Genomic DNA, 21,167 nt, shown 5'->3' with positions numbered 1-21,167 from the left:
CCCCACCTACCATAGCTCGGAAAACATACACTCATCCTCAGTTCTGCTGACTTTCTTCACTATAAGTTCATCTTGAACTCTTACTATTCAGCCCTTAATCTATATAAGCAACATTACCTCTCTATTCTTATCTCTACTCTTTCTTCAAACTTAAAATGTCTGTTCTCCACATTCAATACTCTTCTCTGCCCACCCCACCTCCCACCACAACTTTTCTCTCATCCCAAGATTTTGCCAGCTACTTCAACAACAAAATCGACTCCATCAGAAATTAAATCAGCTCTCAACATACTAACGGTCTCCCACCACCTCAAAAGCTCACAATCATCCAAAACCAACATAGCCATACATTTAGCTCTTTTGCCCCTGTTACAGAGGATGAAGTTTCTGCCCTTATACTATCCTCTCACCTCACTACCTGTCCCCTCGACTCTATCCCTCACAACTACTCCCCTCCCTCTCTTCTACCCTTACCTCTATACTTACACACATCTTCAACCTCTCCTTCAGCACTGGTATAGTTCCCACATCTCTTAAATATGCATTAGTCACATCTATCCTCAAAAAACATTCTCTCAATCCAACCTCCCCATCCAACTACCGCCCTATTTCCCTACTACCTGTTGCCTCAAAGCTTCTTGAAAAGCTAGTATATGCACGTCTATCCCATTTCCTTACATTAAACTCCCTCCTTGACCCACTGCAATCTGGATTTTGCCCCCTTCACTCAACAGAGACGGTAATTGTAAAGGTTACCAATGACCTACTTACAGCAAAATCAAAAGGCCACTTCTCTCTACTTATCCTCCTTGATCTGTCTGCAGCCTTTGATACTTTCGACCACCCTCTTCTGCTCCATACCCTCCAATCCTTCGGCATCTGTGACACAGCTCTCTCTTGGTTCTCTTCCCATCTGTCTAACCGTACCTTTAGTGTAGCTTTCTCTGGGGTATCCTCTGCCCCATTACCTCTTTCTGTTGGGGTACAGCAAGCCTCTGTCCACGGTCCCCTTCTCTTCTCAATCTACACGTCCTCACTAGGTTCCTTAATAAAGTCCCACGGGTTTCATTATCATTTGTATGCCGACGATACCCAAATCTACCTCTCTGCACCAGAACTATCTCCTTCCTTGCTAACCCATGTCACTAACTGTATCTCTCATATCTCATCTTCGATGTCCTCTCACTACCTCAAGCTAAATCTCTCCAAAACGGAGCTCCTTATTTCCTCCACTTCTTCTAAAATCTCCACCCCCCCCATGTCTCTATAACTGTTGACAACTCCATCATTACCCCAACCTCACATGCCCGGGTCACACTTGACTCAGATCTTTCTTTCACTTCTCACATTCAGTCCTTGGCTAAAGCCTGCCGCTTCCACCTTCAAAACATCACTAAAATTAGACATTTCCTTATACAAGACACAACAAAAATGTTAATTCACTCTCTCATCCTTTCCCACCTCGACTACTGCAACTCTATCCTGTCTGGTCTCCCTAGCTGCCGCCTAGCTCCTTTACAACCCATAATGAATGCCTCTGCCAGGCTCATCTTCCTTGCACGTCGCTCTTCATCTGCCGCACCTCTCTGCCAATCCCTTCACTGGCTTCCTCTTGCCTCCAGGATTAAACACAAAATTCTTACTCTGACACACAAAGCCCTCAATTGCACTGCTCCCCCCTTCATCTCAGACCTTGTCTCCAGATACTCTCCCTCCCATCCCCTTCGCTCCGCTCATGATCTCCTACTCTCCTCCTCACTTGTTATCTCCTCACATTCCCGTCTACAAGATTTCTCAAGACTGGCTCCCATCTTATGGAACTCTCTGCCTCGCTCCACAAGAATCTCCACTAGTTTTAAAAGCTTCAAGTGCTCCCTGAAGACTATTCAGGGACGCTTACAACCTACACTAACCTTCCTATCTCCACTGCTATCCCCTAAAACCCCATAGCATGTAAGCCTATGAGCCCAACTGTTTGCAGTTCACCTTCATAAGAGCTGACTACAACAGTGCAACTCTCGCAGGACCCTCTCTCCCCATTTGATCCCTGTAATCATTTTTTTTATATACCACCCATGTTCATTGCGCTGCAGAACCTGTTGGCGCTCTACAAATACCTGATAATAATAATAATTGTCAAATATTGTCAAATATATATATTGTCAAATAATTGTCAAATATATACACCCGGGACAATGATTTTCTGGCCTTTGAATAGGATCCCTTCAATCTCTGAAATTTCATCTCTGTGATTCCAGTATTCAACAAGGCTGGAAGGACATCTTTTCCTTACGTCAAGCCACCCAGATTTGATGATGTTTTTCAGCATAATGAGTTGAGGATCCTGTTCTGTAGCTGTTTGAATGTCAGTCAATTTCCTGTCACTAATAGGGAGATTGGTTATGACTGTGTGAATCTGTGCATCCATTCCTTCATTCAGTGATACGAGTCTGTATGGTATTGATTTCCTGGACATGGTGTCGGCTGTTGGAATATCTTTTCCTGAATGATGTACTATTTCAATGTCATACCTCTGTAGCTGTAAGATCATTCTCTGAAGGCGTGGTGGTGCAGCCGCAAGGGGTTTCTTCATTATGGGTATTAAAGGTTTGTGGTCAGATTCAACAACAATCTTCCTGTCATAGACATACGTGTCAAAACGTTTACATCCATACACCACAGCATATAACTCCTTCTCAATTTGAGCATAGTTTTCAGCTGTTGGTGTGAGAGATTTAGAAGCATAGGCAATTGGCTTACCTACTTGGAGCAATACAGCACCTAGGACATTCTTTGACGCATCAACCTGCAGGCAGAGCTCTTTGCTAGGATCGTAGTAACATAGAATGGGACCAGGTTCCTTTGTAATCAGCTCTTTCATTTTATCAAATGCTTTTTCATGAGTTTCGTCCCATACAAACTCATTTGCCTGTTTCAGAAGCTGCCTCAATGGCGCATTAATATCATATAAGTTTGGTGTGAACTTGGACAGATAATTAACCATACCTAGGATGGTCTCTAGCTCTGACTTGTTCTTGGAAGGACGCATATATTTTATGTCATTGATCTTCTCTGGATCAGATTTGATGCCTTCACTCCCTCTGCCAAACCAGAGTGGGAGTGCACTACATTCAGTTCAATAGCGCGACTGGGTGCTGTGATCAGACAGCGTGCACACAAACCGCTCTTGAAAAAGAAGACATGATCAGAAGAGCCTGGAGAGGAGACCAGGTAAGTTCAACTTTGAGGGCTAAAATCTATCAAATCTTTTTATTTTTAAAGCTGTCGCTAAGATAATGTTACATAATTCTGCACTATGTGAGTCAGCTTTTTAAAGATATGCTTCATTACTTTCAAGTGATTCAACACTTGTGGTCTCAGGCTGAGTGAACCAGCACCATAAGGGCTCTGAAGTTGTCCCTGCAGCTTGGAAAAATGGAGCGTATTATATTTGAGATTATAAGAAAAAAAAATCAATAAAAAATACTCATCTGCAATAATGTCACAAGTGACAACAAATATCTATTATTTTTTCTATAATTTGTGATTTTAAGTAGTAGGGGGCTGTATTAAACATTTGTTATGCTTATATTTACGTCTATACTGCAATAGCGCTGACAGTAGGCCTCAAGAAAATTTATTGACGGTGTATTTATTTCAAATTCTAGAGCTTCAAGTAGTTTCAGTTCCACATGATCATAACGGAATTTTAAATTGATTTGGTTTTTTTAATTAGTAAACCTAAATGTATTTTGCCACAATAAATGGATTTGGAGTAAAAAGATATATTGCTTTATATAGTGAACTGTCAAATACTGTAGACTAAAGGAAGATTTAAACCAAAACCAAAAAACGAGTTTTCTCAAATATATGATTTGTCAAAATTGGAAATATTTCAGAAAATGTATAGAGGTGTAGGAGAAAGTATTTCCTCTATAGTTCATGTAAGGTCACCAGACATTACTATATTTAGGGACAGTCCAGAATTTGGATAGTGTGCTCCTAATTTTTTATTTAGTTTGAGACAGTCCTGAATTTGGTCAATCTGTCCCTAATTTTTAAAGGGCTAAGCTATGCTGTCCTGGATTGTCCCGAATTTTCCCAAATGGGTTTCCAGTCCCTTGTAAATTATGAGATACTCTGTGCTTTCTCAAGGATGGCTGGCATTAAGCTGGTGGATGAGGTTACAGTGAGTCAGGCGAGCGTTTGCTGGGAGTCTCTACTCACTTTTACTGACCAGCAGGGTCACAGAGCTGGGGCAGTCCCTAGTGGCTGTTGAATAAGGCAAGATAGCTCTTGTGATCTTCATAGAGGTGATCAATGTCTGCCTGCTGTTGATATACAGGCACCGTCTGTGCTAGGTACAGTGTGTGCAGAGTTGGGTAGTTCTATACCTATATGTTATAGTAGGGTGTTATAAATTGCATTGCCACAGTTCATAATACTAAGTTCCTAGCCACAAAACGTATACATTGATACACATGTACTGTACATGTAAAGGTGTTATCTGGCTCGTATGTAGCTCCTTAATCTGACTGCATCTTACATGCCATTTATAATTTTCAAGTTATACAGAGCAGAGCATGTGACAATCTGCATGCAAAACCATTAACATGAGTAAGAGAGATAAGCTAAGTAAGTGTTAAGTAGCTCCATTTATCATGTTTTGGGTGGACAAGGCTCGCTACCACGCATCTGATGCCCACATTTAATATTGCAAAAGCTGCTGCTTGTGCAATGCTGCCCCCTGCCATCAATCATCCCAATCAGATTGTGGTGATTAAAATCCACCACACTTTAGGTGACAAAGAGGTTTTTTAGCATTGGGGTCAAGAAGCTGCATACAGAGGCAGATGATATGTGTTTGAGGCTGGAGTACTTACAGCTACAGCATGTACTGGCATACAGAGGTACATGATATGTGCTTGAGTCTGGAGTACTTACAGCTACAGCATGCACTGGCATACAGAGGTAAGTGATATGTGTTTGAGGCTGGAGTACTTACAGCTACAGCATGTACTGGCATACAGAGGTAAGTGATATGTGTTTGAGGCTGGAGTACTTACAGCTACAGCATGTACTGGCATACAGAGGTACATGATATGTGCTTGAGTCTGGAGTACTTACAGCTACAGCATGCACTGGCATACAGAGGTAAGTGATATGTGTTTGAGGCTGGAGTACTTACAGCTACAGCACGGCCTGGCATACAGAGGTAAGTGATATGTGTTTGAGGCTGGAGTACTTACAGCTACAGCATGCACTGGCATACAGAGGTAAGTGATATGTGTTTGAGGCTGGAGTACTTACAGCTACAGCATGCACTGGCATACAGAGGTAAGTGATATGTGCTTGAGGCTGGAGTACTTACAGCTACAGCATGCACTGGCATACAGAGGTAAGTGATATGTGCTTGAGGCTGGAGTACTTACAGCTACAGCATGCACTGGCATACAGAGGTAAGTGATATGTGCTTGAGGCTGGAGTACTAACAGCTACAGCATGCACTGGCATACAGAGGTAAGTGATATGTGCTTGAGGCTGGAGTACTTACAGCTACAGCATGCACTGGCATACAGAGGTAAGTGATATGTGCTTGAGGCTGGAGTACTTACAGCTACAGCATGCACTGGCATACAGAGGTACATGATATGTGCTTGAGGCTGGAGTACTTACAGCTACAGCATGGCCTGGCATACAGAGGCAGGTGATATGTGTTTGAGGCTGGAGTACTTACAGCTATGATTAAGTGCCGCAGGGCACGAAACATGTAAGGTCTCCTCCTCCTCCGTTATTTGTTTGCAACATGAATGTTGTTATTTAAGATATATTTTTTGAATAAAGAAAGACTTTTTAACTTTACCCTGGTGTGCCGCCTGTCCTTCTCTACATTTGTATCCTGGTCTGCTCTAACCTATTTTGTGCTGGCACGGCTCTAACACGGACCTATCACCAACTTTTTGGATTCTGAAACTGATCATTTGTTCTACTGTGTTACGTGGACTGAGCAACGCCGCCCCCTTTCTTACTTACAGCTACAGCATGCACTGGCATACAGAGGTAAGTGATATGTGTTTGAGGCTGGAGTACTTACAGCTACAGCATGGCCTGGCATACAGAGGCAGGTGATATGTGTTTGAGGTTGGAGTACTTACAGCTACAGCATGTACAGGCATACAGAGGTAAGTGATATGTGTTTGAGGCTTGAGTACTTACAGCTACAACATGGCCTGGCATACAGAGGTAAGAAATATGTGTTTGAGGCTGGAGTACTTACAGCTACAGCATGCAATGGCATACAGATGTAAGTGATATGTGCTTGAGGCTGGAGTACTTACAGCTACAACATGGCCTGGCATACAGAGGTAAGTGATATGTGCTTGAGGCTGGATTACTTACAGCTACAGCATGCACTGGCATACAGAGGTAAGTGATATGTGCTTGAGGCTGGAGTACTTACAGCTACAGCATGCACTGGCATACAGAGGAAAGTGATATGTGCTTGAGGCTGGAGTACTTACAGCTACAGCATGGCCTGGCATACAGAGGTAAGTGATATGTGCTTGAGGCTAGCGTACTTACAGCTACAGCATGGCCTGGCATACAGAGGTAAGTGATATGAGCTTGAGGCTAGCGTACTTACAGCTACAGCATGGCCTGTCATACAGAGGTAAGTGATATGTGTTTGAGGCTGGAGTACTTACAGCTACAGCATGGCCTGGCATACAGAGGTAAGTGATATGTGTTTGAGGCTGGAGTACTTACAGCTACAACATGGCCTGGCATACAGAGGCAGATGATATGTGTTTGAGGCTGGAATACTTACAGCTACAGCATGTACTGGCATACAGAGGTAAGTGATATGTGCTTGAGGCTGGAGTACTTACAGCTACAGCCTGGCCTGGCATACAGAGGTAAGTGATATGTGCTTGAGGCTGGATTACTTACAGCTACAGCATGTACTGGCATACAGAGGTAAGTGATATGTGCTTGAGGCTGGAGTACTTACAGCTACAGCATGGCCTGGCATACAGAGGCAGGAGATATGTGTTTGAGGCTGGAGTACTTACAGCTACAGCATGGCCTGGCATACAGAGGCAGGTAATATGTGCTTAAGGCTGGAGAATTAACATCTACAGTATGTACTGGCATAGAGAGGCAGATGATATGTGGTTTGGGGCTGGAACACTTACAGCTACAGCATGGCCTTGCATACAGAGGTAAGTGATATGTGCTTGGGGCTGGAGTACTTACAGCTACAAGTGTGGGCTATTGGATAGTTAGTGGTGCCTGAGGCTGATTGTAGTGGGAACATGTATTCGTGTCTGCGGTGTATAGAGAATATTATTACACACCTGGTGGCAAACGTTGCTAATTGAGTGGAAGTTTGCCCTAATAGCGCATCAGGAAAGACAGAGATAATCTTTAACTCTCTGTAAGGAAATGCACACAATGATCCAATATTAAATACAAATACAGATACGATGAAAGTAGAAATTATTTATTTTAACTAAATATATTTCATATATCTGAAGTAGATCAATCTAAAAGTTTGAATACATAAAAAACAAAATATTGACAAAATATTGACACCAATGTCTTAGTTAAAATGTCTGGCATACAGATGTAAGCGATATGTGCTTGGGGCTGAAGCACTTACAGCTACAACATGTGCTGGTATACAGAGGTAAGTGATATGTGCTTGGGGCTGGAGCACTTATAGCTACAACATGTGCTGGCATACAGAGGTAAGTGATATGTACTTGGGGCTGGAGCACTTACAGCTACAACATGTGCTGGCATACAGAGGTAAGTGATATGTACTTGGGGCTGGAGCACTTACAGCTACAACATGTGCTGGCATACAGAGGTAAGTGATATGTGCTTGGGGCTGGAGCACTTATAGCTACAACATGTGCTGGCATACAGAGGTAAGTGATATGTACTTGGGGCTGGAGCACTTACAGCTACAACATGTGCTGGCATACAGAGGTAAGTGATATGTGCTTGGGGCTGGAGCACTTATAGCTACAACATGTGCTGGCATACAGAGGTAAGTGATATGTACTTGGGGCTGGAGCACTTACAGCTACAACATGTGCTGGCATACAGAGGTAAGTGATATGTGCTTGGGGCTGGAGCACTTATAGCTACAACATGTGCTGGCATACAGAGGTAAGTGATATGTACTTGGGGCTGGAGCACTTACAGCTACAACATGTGCTGGCATACAGAGGTAAGTGATATGTGCTTGGGGCTGGAGCACTTACAGCTACAACATGTGCTGGCATACAGAGGTAAGTGATATGTGCTTGGGGCTGGAGCACTTATAGCTACAACATGTGCTGGCATACAGAGGTAAGTGATATGTACTTGGGGCTGGAGCACTTACAGCTACAACATGTGCTGGCATACAGAGGTAAGTGATATGTGCTTGGGGCTGGAGCACTTATAGCTACAACATGTGCTGGCATACAGAGGTAAGTGATATGTACTTGGGGCTGGAGCACTTACAGCTACAACATGTGCTGGCATACAGAGGTAAGTGATATGTACTTGGGGCTGGAGCACTTACAGCTACAACATGTGCTCGCATACAGAGGTAAGTGATATGTGCTTGGGGCTGGAGCACTTACAGCTACAACATGTGCTGGCATACAGAGGTAAGTGATATGTACTTGGGGCTGGAGCACTTACAGCTACAACATGTGCTGGCATACAGAGGTAAGTGATATGTGCTTGGGGCTGGAGCACTTACAGCTACAACATGTGCTGGCATACAGAGGTAAGTGATATGTACTTGGGGCTGGAGCACTTACAGCTACAACATGTGCTGGCATACAGAGGTAAGTGATATGTGCTTGGGGCTGGAGCACTTATAGCTACAACATGTGCTGGCATACAGAGGTAAGTGATATGTACTTGGGGCTGGAGCACTTACAGCTACAACATGTGCTGGCATACAGAGGTAAGTGATATGTGCTTGGGGCTGGAGCACTTACAGCTACAACATGTGCTGGCATACAGAGGTAAGTGATATGTGCTTGGGGCTGGAGCACTTATAGCTACAACATGTGCTGGCATACAGAGGTAAGTGATATGTACTTGGGGCTGGAGCACTTACAGCTACAACATGTGCTGGCATACAGAGGTAAGTGATATGTGCTTGGGGCTGGAGCACTTATAGCTACAACATGTGCTGGCATACAGAGGTAAGTGATACGTACTTGGGGCTGGAGCACTTACAGCTACAACATGTGCTGGCATACAGAGGTAAGTGATATGTACTTGGGGCTGGAGCACTTACAGCTACAACATGTGCTCGCATACAGAGGTAAGTGATATGTGCTTGGGGCTGGAGCACTTACAGCTACAACATGTGCTGGCATACAGAGGTAAGTGATATGTACTTGGGGCTGGAGCACTTACAGCTACAACATGTGCTGGCATACAGAGGTAAGTGATATGTACTTGGGGCTGGAGCACTTACAGCTACAACATGTGCTGGCATACAGAGGTAAGTGATATGTACTTGGGGCTGGAGCACTTACAGCTACAACATGTGCTGGCATACAGAGGTAAGTGATATGTACTTGGGGCTGGAGCACTTACAGCTACAACATGTGCTGGCATACAGAGGTAAGTGATATGTACTTGGGGCTGGAGCACTTACAGCTACAACATGTGCTGGCATACAGAGGTAAGTGATATGTGCTTGGGGCTGGAGCACTTATAGCTACAACATGTGCTGGCATACAGAGGTAAGTGATATGTACTTGGGGCTGGAGCACTTATAGCTACAACATGTGCTGGCATACAGAGGTAAGTGATATGTGCTTGGGGCTGGAGCACTTATAGCTACAACATGTGCTGGCATACAGAGGTAAGTGATATGTACTTGGGGCTGGAGCACTTACAGCTACAACATGTGCTGGCATACAGAGGTAAGTGATATGTACTTGGGGCTGGAGCACTTACAGCTACAACATGTGCTGGCATACAGAGGTAAGTGATATGTGCTTGGGGCTGGAGCACTTACAGCTACAACATGTGCTGGTATACAGAGGTAAGTGATATGTGCTTGGGGCTGGAGCACTTATAGCTACAACATGTGCTGGCATACAGAGGTAAGTGATATGTACTTGGGGCTGGAGCACTTACAGCTACAACATGTGCTGGCATACAGAGGTAAGTGATATGTGCTTGGGGCTGGAGCACTTACAGCTACAACATGTGCTGGCATACAGAGGTAAGTGATATGTACTTGGGGCTGGAGCACTTACAGCTACAACATGTGCTCGCATACAGAGGTAAGTGATATGTACTTGGGGCTGGAGCACTTACAGCTACAACATGTGCTGGTATACAGAGGTAAGTGATATGTGCTTGGGGCTGGAGCACTTACAGCTACAACATGTGCTGGCATACAGAGGTAAGTGATATGTACTTGGGGCTGGAGCACTTACAGCTACAACATGTGCTGGCATACAGAGGTAAGTGATATGTACTTGGGGCTGGAGCACTTACAGCTACAACATGTGCTGGCATACAGAGGTAAGTGATATGTACTTGGGGCTGGAGCACTTACAGCTACAACATGTGCTCGCATACAGAGGTAAGTGATATGTACTTGGGGCTGGAGCACTTACAGCTACAACATGTGCTGGCATACAGAGGTAAGTGATATGTACTTGGGGCTGGAGCACTTACAGCTACAACATGTGCTGGCATACAGAGGTAAGTGATATGTACTTGGGGCTGGAGCACTTACAGCTACAACATGTGCTGGCATACAGAGGTAAGTGATATGTACTTGGGGCTGGAGCACTTACAGCTACAACATGTGCTGGCATACAGAGGTAAGTGATATGTACTTGGGGCTGGAGCATTTACAGCTACAACATGTGCTGGCATACAGAGGTAAGTGATATGTACTTGGGGCTGGAGCACTTACAGCTACAACATGTGCTGGCATACAGAGGTAAGTGATATGTACTTGGGGCTGGAGCACTTACAGCTACAACATGTGCTGGCATACAGAGGTAAGTGATATGTACTTGGGGCTGGAGCACTTACAGCTACAACATGTGCTGGCATACAGAGGTAAGTGATATGTACTTGGGGCTGGAGCACTTACAGCTACAACATGTGCTGGCATACAGAGGTAAGTGATATGTACTTGGGGCTGGAGCACTTACAGCTACAACATGTGCTGGCATACAGAGGTAAGTGATATGTACTTGGGGCTGGAGCACTTACAGCTACAACATGTGCTCGCATACAGAGGTAAGTGATATGTACTTGGGGCTGGAGCACTTACAGCTACAACATGTGCTGGCATACAGAGGTAAGTGATATGTACTTGGGGCTGGAGCACTTACAGCTACAACATGTGCTGGCATACAGAGGTAAGTGATATGTACTTGGGGCTGGAGCACTTACAGCTACAACATGTGCTGGCATACAGAGGTAAGTGATATGTACTTGGGGCTGGAGCACTTACAGCTACAACATGTGCTGGCATACAGAGGTAAGTGATATGTACTTGGGGCTGGAGCACTTACAGCTACAACATGTGCTGGCATACAGAGGTAAGTGATATGTACTTGGGGCTGGAGCACTTACAGCTACAACATGTGCTGGCATACAGAGGTAAGTGATATGTACTTGGGGCTGGAGCACTTACAGCTACAACATGTGCTGGCATACAGAGGTAAGTGATATGTACTTGGGGCTGGAGCACTTACAGCTACAACATGTGCTGGCATACAGAGGTAAGTGATATGTACTTGGGGCTGGAGCACTTACAGCTACAACATGTGCTGGCATACAGAGGTAAGTGATATGTACTTGGGGCTGGAGCACTTACAGCTACAACATGTGCTGGCATACAGAGGTAAGTGATATGTACTTGGGGCTGGAGCACTTACAGCTACAACATGTGCTGGCATACAGAGGTAAGTGATATGTGCTTGGGGCTGGAGCACTTACAGCTACAACATGTGCTGGCATACAGAGGTAAGTGATATGTACTTGGGGCTGGAGCACTTACAGCTACAACATGTGCTGGCATACAGAGGTAAGTGATATGTACTTGGGGCTGGAGCACTTACAGCTACAACATGTGCTCGCATACAGAGTCAGGTGACAACTGATAAAAACGGGAGCCAATGATGACACTAAAAGGGTATTATCCTTTATGAATAGCATATGAACCAGTGACTCAGCTTGGTGTGGACACTCTTAAGGCAATGTTAATGACTATGGCAAACGTGTTGTTTATTTTTTAAGATGCTTCTTAGAAATATTCACAGCACTGAAAAATACAGCAGTTCTTCTTCTCTTAAAGAAAAGAAAACAGTTTTATCTTAGCTATATTTGTTACCAGTGGCTCTCATTACAGGTAAATTATTTTACCATGCCTGTATACATGAAACATTTTCAACAGTTTTTTTTTTTTAAAAAAACAATTCCTCAACATTTGTGATCTGTCCTGAATTTTGGTCGGAGGTGTCCTGAAATGGGTTCTGAGATATTTGGACACATTAGTTAATGTTCAGAGATATCTTAACCTATTGCAAATCAGAAAAAAATGATGCACTGGTAGATTCAACTGATAATTTATCCTTTATGTTAAACTAGTCCTAAAGCCCATGTACACAGGCCATTTTTTGCAGTACAGCAATCCCACCCCTTTTTCTCTCTCTATACCCCATCTCTTTTGCTCTCTCTCTCCCCCCTCTCTTTTGCTCTCTCTCTTCCCCCTCTCTTTTGCTCTCTCTCCCATCTCTTTTTCTCTCTCTATCCCCCCTCACTTTTGCTCTCTCTCTCCCCCCTTTCTTTTGCTCTCTGTCTCTCTCTCCCCTCTTTTTTGCTCTCTCTCTACCCCTCTATTTTGCATTCTCTCTCCCTCCCTCTCTTTTGTGCTCTCCCCCTCTCTGTTGCTTTCTCTCTTTCCCCCTCTCTTTTGCTCTCTCTCCCCTCTCTTTTGCTCTCTCTCCCCTCTCTTTTGCTCTGTCTCTGCCTCCCTCTCTGTTACTGTCTCTATCCCCCCGATTTTGCTCTCTCACTCTCCCCTTTCTTTTGCTCTCTCCCCCCTCGATTTTGCTGTCTCTCTCCCCCTCTCTTTTGCTCTATCTCTCCCCTTCCCTTTTGTTCCCTCTCTCCCCCCTCTCATATGCTCTCTCTCTTTCTCTCTCTCTCTTTTCCCCCTCTCTTTTGCTGTCTCTCTCCCTCTCTTTTGCTGTCTCTCTACCTCTCTTTTGCTCTCTCTATCCCCTTCTTTTGCTCGATCTCCAATTTCTCTTGCTCTCTCTCCCCTCTCTTATTCTCTCTCTATCCCCCCTCTTTTGCTTTGTCTATCCCCCCTCTTTTGCTCTCTCTCTCTCCCCTTTCTTTTGCTCTATCTCCCCCTCTTTTTTGCTGTCTCTCTCCCCCCTCTTTTGCTCTCTCTCTCTCTAAGCACCCTCTTTTGAGCTCTGTCATGGCCCCGGCTGGCCCGCCCGTGTCACGCCTGATGGCCCCACCCTGCGCTGCATGGCGGCCCCACCTGCATCACGCCCGGTCGACTCAACCCCCGTCATGCACCGCAGGCCCCACCCCATCACACCCGGTCCGCCCCGCCTACTATTCTCCAAGGATCAGATGTCAGGTCAGTCTGTTGAAGGCCAGGTGTGTTTGTTCTCTTGCTCTCTCTCTCTCCCTCTCTCTTTTGTTGTCTCTCTCCCTCTCTCTTGCTGTCTCTATCCCCCCTATTTTGCTCTCTGTCCCCTTTTTATGCTCTCTCTCCCCCCTAGATTTTGCTGTATCTCTCCCCCTCTCTTTTGCTCTTTCTCTTCCCCTCTCTTTTGCTCTCTCTCTCCCCCCTCTTATGCTCTCTCCCCTCTCTTTTGCCCTCTCTCTCCCCTCTCTTTTCCCCCTTCTCTTTTGCTTTCTCTCTCCCCCCTCTCTTATGCTCTTTCTCTCCCCTCTCTTTTGCTGTCTCTCTTTCTCTCCCCCTCTCTTTTCCCCCTTCTCTTTTGCACTCTCTCTCACCCTCTCTTTTGCTGTCTCTCTACCTCTCTTTTGCGCTCTCTATCCGCCTGTTTTGCTCTCTCTCCCCTTTCTCGTGCTCTCTCTCCCCCTCTCTTTTGCTCTCTCTATCCCCCCTCTTTTGCTCTCTCTATCCCCCCTCTTTTGCTCTCTCTCCCCCCTCTCTTTTGCTGTCTCTCTCCCTCTCTTTTGCTTTCTCTCCCCCTCTCTTTTGTTCTCTCTCTCCCCCTCTCTTTTGCTGTCTCTCTCCCTCTCTTTTGCTCTCTATATCCCCCCTCTTTTGTTCACTCTCTCTATGCGCCCTCTTTTGAGCTCTCTCACGGCCCCGGCCCCACCCGCGTCACGTCCGACGGCCTGCCCTGCACTGCCCGCATCACGCCCGACGGCCCCGTCTGTGTCATGCCCGGTCAGCCCCACCCCATCATGCACGGCCGGTCCCACCCCAATCACGCCTGGACCACCCCACCTACTATTCTTGGAGGATCAGATGCCAGGGCAGTCTATTGAAGGTCAGGTGTGTTTGTCCTCTCTCAGTCTCTAATGCACATGACAGCTTCAGACAAACACACTTGGCCTTTTATATTATAGGATCTTAACAGGCCATAGTTTATCAAAATGGGACTTAATCTGTTATAACTAGTACATATACTCTGGTTTTAATGATGCTTTAATGAATGTGTTTCTCTTGTAGTCATGTTTCGGCTGTATGATACAGATGGCAATGGGTACCTGGACAGCACGGTAAATATTTATTTGTCTTCATTGTTTTGTTTTGCCTTACCTTGTTACCTTAAAGGGACAGTAAACACTGTGTAATTACATTTCATTTCTGGTGTGGTGTTGTAGAATTACGTATCCTCCAAGTCTTAATGTTTTTAAAACATGTTACTATAGAATGCTTTGCAGTTAACAGTTAAATCAAATTAGGGAAAGATATGCGGTATAATTAGCCTTGAGAAGTCAGCAAGGTGCATTTAAGGTTTTGAATAGGGGGCAAAATAAATAATGAAAAGTTGTTTTATTATGCAATTGCATAAATAAACATGTTATATTAAAACCTCAAAGTGTTTATTGTCCCTTTAATCTTAAATAAAAGAATATCTGCACAATAAACTATGAATGTATTCACTGCGTTTTAGAAGGATATGTTAATCAAGTATAGAACCACTTGACAGTGATGCAGCATATCTGTAAAAAGCTAAAAACTATCATCACATGAACATAAAATTAAGATATTTGACCTCATTTTCTTCCATAACCACATCCTATTGCCACATGACATTAAAGGGACAGTCTACACCCAAACATAAGTTTTGCCTATCTATTTAAACACATACAATAAGCGTCCTGCACCAAGTCCTTTGTACAGCAGCTGGAAGGTGGTAGCTGAAAATGTATAACACTTTTAGTTGTAAACAGCCAAAAATGGTTGCCAGGCTCCACCCACCTTTTGCACGCAGATGGTTATGTTAGGTCTTCTCTAATAACGATCGACTCGTAAATAAGTTGCCATGCTCGCACACGCTGATTTGCGCATGCGTGGTTTAAACACTGGTGTGTTGCTTCTTAAAGATTCCCCATTATTGTTGGTTGTGATTTTCGTTCCGTTAAGAGTTTAACTTTGAGCACTACTCTGCATAGCGCTGCATTTAAAAGCGGTGTTCTCCTTCCCTCTTTCCATCTCTTTGTGCTGAAGGCTCCCGGTGGTTGCTAGTTTATCCCAAACCCTTTCCCTCACATTTGCTTTGGGCATTTGTATTGTTAGAGCCTGGGGGATTTACTACGACTCAAGGGAGGCACATATTAAAAATTTTAATAACCCACACACAAGAGTAAAACAAACCTGCACGCATGATAAATAAAAATTCTGTCTCTAAAGTCATGCAGCAGGTAGAAGTTGCGATATGAGCTGGGACAGTACTGAAAGTGAATCAGGGCACACTGGTTAATTTAAAGGTAGATATTAAAGAGCCTGTATTGTTAGATGTAAATATAGCAACAGTTTTTGGCAATGGTTTATATTTAAAACATATTCAATTCTTAATCTATAAATGTTTTTAAAATAGTCATCTTATTTTCCCTGTCCAATTTCTGGTTGTTTTTCCGCGGAACAGCAGTATTCTGAAGTTTATTATCACATCTACACAGCAAACTTTTACTCTTTATTTTTAAGTAAAAAACATGTGCCTGTCACTTCTGTATTTACAGATTTGTCTGTGTCTTCCTAGTTCCTGTCTAAAAAAACTGTAAAACAGCCGGTGTCCAGCGAACACTATTCACACCTCACTGCACAAGGGGTCATCTGCACGGCTCTTTACCACAATGATTCATTTCAAATACAAACTCAAGCCCTAGTCACACTTGCTTATCACAAATGTATGTAAATGTACAGACGACCCCTTGTGTAGTGGTCATGTGTGAAGGATCAGTGTTCCCTGCACAACGGGTGCTTCAAAGGATTCTGGCTGAAGTAAAAAACAAACAACTCATCTAAAAGAAGCAACCTGTAGATAGGACTGCAAAGAACCGACACAGATTGCTTCTGGTATGCTCTCTAGGTATTTTTAATGTATTCTTATGCACTTCTTAGCCCTAGAAGTTGCCAAGATAAAAAAAAAATCACAATGTCTGAAAGACTGTATAAAACTAAAAAAAAATATGCCTATTAGGAATTCTAAATGAAAATGTAATCTATTAAATAATTCCTGTTTCAAAAAAACATAATGTATGTATATTTATGCTGTGTGACTGTGCATCTGTGTGTGTATGTGTGTGTGACTGTGCATCTGTGTGTATCTATGTGTGTGACTGTGCATCTGTGTGTATCTATGTGTGTGACTGTGCATCTGTGTGTATCTATGTGTGTGACTGTGCATCTGTGTGTATGTATGTGTGTGACTGTGCATCTGTGTGTATCTATGTGTGTGACTGTGCATCTGTGTGTGACTGTGCATCTGTGTGAGTGTGTGACTGCATCTGTGTGTGTGACTGTGCATCTGTGTGAGTGTGTGACTGCATCTGTGTGTGTGAATGTGCATCTGTGTGAGTGTGTGACTGCATCTGTGTGTGTGAATGTGCATCTGTGTGAGTGTGTGACTGCATCTGTGTGTGTGAATGTGCATCTGTGTGAGTGTGTGACTGCATCTGTGTGTGTGAATGTGCATCTGTGTGAGTGTGTGACTGCATCTGTGTGTGTGAATGTGCATCTGTGTGAGTGTGTAACTGCATCTGTGTGTGTGAATGTGCATCTGTGTGAGTGTGTGACTGCATCTGTGTGTGTGAATGTGCATCTGTGTGAGTGTGTGACTGCATCTGTGTGTGTGAATGTGCATCTGTGTGAGTGTGTGACTGCATCTGTGTGTGTGAATGTGCATCTGTGTGTGTGACTGCATCTGTGTGTGTGACTGCATCTGTGTGAGTGTGTGACTGCATCTGTGTGTGTGAATGTGCATCTGTGTGTGTGACTGCATCTGTGTGTGTGACTGCATCTGTGTGTGTGACTGCATCTGTGTGTAAGTGTATATGTGTATGTGCATGTGTGTGCACATCTGCATGTGCTGCACTGCTAATAGGAAAATCATTAAAAAAAAAGTAAAAAGCACTAAAACACCATCCTCCTCAAGTACAGCTCTGAAATTCAATGTAAAAGGTAATGTTGAGGTGGTTTTTGGCATCTCATACGAGATTATATAAATTTATTGAAATCCCTGTGAAAATGATGGAAAGGCAACCGTTAATTTGCACATGTAGTTATGTTCCGAAATGGAACCCTATGGGAATAAAGTTTTTGCCACTTTAGAACAGATAATATTTAAAAATATATATTTATATGCTTAATATTTTTTATTAATTCTATCCATTAAATTAATTTGCAAAATATGAAAAAAAAGTCTCCCAAATAATAATTAAATCAACATACAACAAGTTAGGATATAGACAAAATATTTATATGTACTTTAATTACTTTACCTGCAAATTTATACTGCAGTGCTTCACCATTAACCCTTTCTGTTAAGTTTCCGAATTGTACAGCTCTAACTCCCCCCCCCCCCCCCACACACACACACACACAATTCCTTTTATGGCTGCATCTATATCCACCTTTGCTTTGGTAGAATGCAAGACTTTAGCAGTTATTATCTGCTGGAGCATGTCTAGAAGCAAATAACCTGATGTGAACTCAGTTAAAATACAATGCCTGTGTTTCTGATGCTAAACACTGAGAAAGGGGGTGGATCATACTTCTCCAGACTGCATGGCTATGTAACTAATTTTGCTTATTTTTGAGTTGTTTTACCATTTTTGCCAGAAATTTTTAAACAATTTTTTTTATGCAAACTATTTTTACTTAATAAGCCATTTTAGGATATGCACAGATCTCAATTTTTTTATGGCACTTTAAATGTATATTATGTCCAGATTAGGAGTCAATATAGTAAAGTTGCAGCAGTTAATTCCCATTGGAAGGCTTCTCAAGCCTTAATTTAGAAGTACATACACAAAATATTGTTTAGTGTGAATAAAGAGTTGTTCTCTAATATAGTTAATTCCTTATGACATGGTTGATAATCTCTCTACTAACAAAAACTGAGTCACAAGAATCCTTATTTTTTAGTCAGATCATGGGCTAGCCAGCAAGTTATCTCAATGACTGATCGTGTTTGTTTGTGCATGTGCACTTGCATGTGTTTGTCTGGCTATTCTGGACTGTGTATATGTGTGTGTCTGTCTGTCCCTGGCTGTCTATGTGCCTGCCTATTCCTGCCTCAGCTTACTGCCATCTGAAGAAGCAACTTCTCTATTTAGGTAAGATAATAAGTTTATATAATTAATATGTTTATTACTATATGCATAGGGCTAGATTACAAGTGACATGTTTTTGTTTTTTTCAGCGATCGCAAAAACTCTGCTAGTGTTAAGCTTTTTGCGTTAGGTTGCGCTAGTTTTACAAGTTCAGAAAAAAATATTTTTGCGCTAGCGGTAACCCAAATAGCGTTTTCACGTGCATGTATTCCCCCATAGAAATCAATGGAGAGGGAAAAAAAAGACCCACTCTGTCGAGCAAACGCCATGACAAATTCTCATTAGCGCAAACCTGACATGAAAATATTAATATTTCATATTCCAATGTTCTTTAACATGTTTTTTCTAATATCTGCATACCTGATCGCATACTGTAATATGCACAAAAATAATCACATACTATAATAAGCTCATCTGTATGTATCTCTTTGTAAAAGTAGTTTGGTGGCTTTTTTTTCTAACACCTGAGATCTCATATCTTTGATCCCTTATAATTTTTTTGTGCAATATTTTTTTTAAACAATGTTTATTTGACAGTGTTATTATGAGTGTAAGTGTACTTTGTAATGTATTTTTGATGTGTTTTGTGAGACTGTTTTGTTTCGGAAAACGGTTAACCACAGTTCTGAGATCACGGTAAGGATTGAAGCATAAAAGGCCATTATGCTAGCCCAATCTTGATTTCGCTCAACTTGTAATATCAGCGCAATGAAAATGGCTTGCAAAAACACAATATCAATAGCGCAAAAACTTTTGCGACTCACTTGTAATTTAGCCCTATTTGAGGGGGTGGTGCAGAGCTGTGTCTGCCTGCACAGACCGTGAGATCAGGAAAACCATTGTTTTATAATTATAATTAGTGTGGACCTAAACTTCATCAGACTTTATTAACAAAAACATAATCAGATTATAAAGATTACATTATAATAATCACTTGCAGTAGAAAAAAATCACAAACAAAAAGCAAACAGAACTGCCACTAGACAGCCACAATAACTAATGCTAGATGTAGGAACTGATGCCGGTCCGCCTACAATAAATGTCCCCTGCATTTCTGGCTGAGGCAAAAAAATTGCACATATGCAATTTGAAATAGCTAACTGAAAAATATAAACGTGCACTGCTAAACTGTCACATAAGAAATCAGCTAACTGGGGAAGAAGAAAGCTGTGGGCGGAGCTTGCCGGCCATTTTCAGTTGCTAACAAACGATGATTATTTAAAAGTTTCATGTACTTCTTACAAGCTTATAGATGTGGAGCCCATTGCAAGATGCTTGTCTGGTATGTAACAATAAGTGATAAAGAATAAGTATTGGGTCTAGACTGTCCCTTTAAGCATATGATGAGGATAATTGTCCCAAGATTTACAAGGGAGCGTGTATCTGGTATGTGCAGGCAGGGTAACTTTATTTCCTTCCTCAGTTTATGGAAGTAAATTGTTTAAAGATTATGCTGAAATCCCACAAGATTCTGGTAAAGCATAGTGTGAAGTCAAATCTGATAATGCTGATTGGCTGTAGTATTTATTTTTTCACTATGTAGATGACCGTAAAAATAGTAGCTGATCACTTTCTCTGGTTAGCTAAAGTACATTTGAGTTCAATTATTGTGATATTTCTTCCTTTTTAAAAGGGATATAAAAGTGCAAAAAAAGCTCTAATATGTTCACAATCATGTTATACTTGCACTGTTGCTTGCATATAACTATGCAGAGACAATAAACACATGGGGTGCGATCCGATATACGGCGTAGTTTGCGGCGCAAGTGAGGGAACCCACGTCGCCCGCAGTTTCAGCTCGCAACTCGAGCTATCCAATATACGGCGCCGTCAGATGCTAAAGTGCCGTAAGTCGGATAAACCTGCGATGTCCAGAAATCTGCGCAAGTACAAATTTCTGGCGTCGCCAGTGACTTACGGCACGTTAGAAACTGCCGGCGCCTACAAAACCTGACTAAAGTATGAAATCACCCGCACTGTCTAACATGCCTCCTAAACATAGCCGACACGTCTAACCCTCTATCCGCTATCCCCCCTCACTATCCTAATAATAAAAAAGTTATTAACCCCTAAACCGCTGCTCCCGGACCCCGCCGCCACCTAATAAAGTTATTAACCCCTAAACCGCCGCTCCCGGACCCCGCCGCCAGCTATATTAAAGCTATAACCCCCTAAAGTGAGCCCCTAACACCGCCGCCATCTACCTGACCTACCCCCTAAAGTGAGCCCCTACCCCGCCGCCATCTACCTTACCTACCCCCTAAAGTGAGCCCCTACCCCGCCGCCATCTACCTTACCTACCCCCTAAAGTGAGCCCCTACCCCGCCGCCATC

The 21,167-nt window shown here is 43.2% G+C and overlaps 1 protein-coding gene across 4 annotated transcripts in view; it reads left to right on the top strand.

Moving 5' to 3' along the window:
* Positions 1–21,167, top strand: part of DGKB (diacylglycerol kinase beta) — a 1,179,919-nt gene that overhangs the window by 136,737 nt on the left and 1,022,015 nt on the right. For all 4 annotated transcript variants that reach the window (XM_053714112.1, XM_053714113.1, XM_053714111.1 and 1 more), the window contains one exon: positions 14,723–14,772. In XM_053714112.1, coding sequence (XP_053570087.1) covers positions 14,723–14,772 — 50 coding nt within the window. The remainder of the gene's footprint in view (positions 1–14,722; positions 14,773–21,167) is intronic.

This window comes from Bombina bombina, chromosome 5, assembly GCF_027579735.1.
Source record: "Bombina bombina isolate aBomBom1 chromosome 5, aBomBom1.pri, whole genome shotgun sequence".
Classification (NCBI taxonomy): domain Eukaryota; kingdom Metazoa; phylum Chordata; class Amphibia; order Anura; family Bombinatoridae; genus Bombina; species Bombina bombina.
The sequence above is the reverse complement of the archived record's forward strand: the minus strand, read 5'-3'. Positions and strand labels throughout refer to the sequence as shown.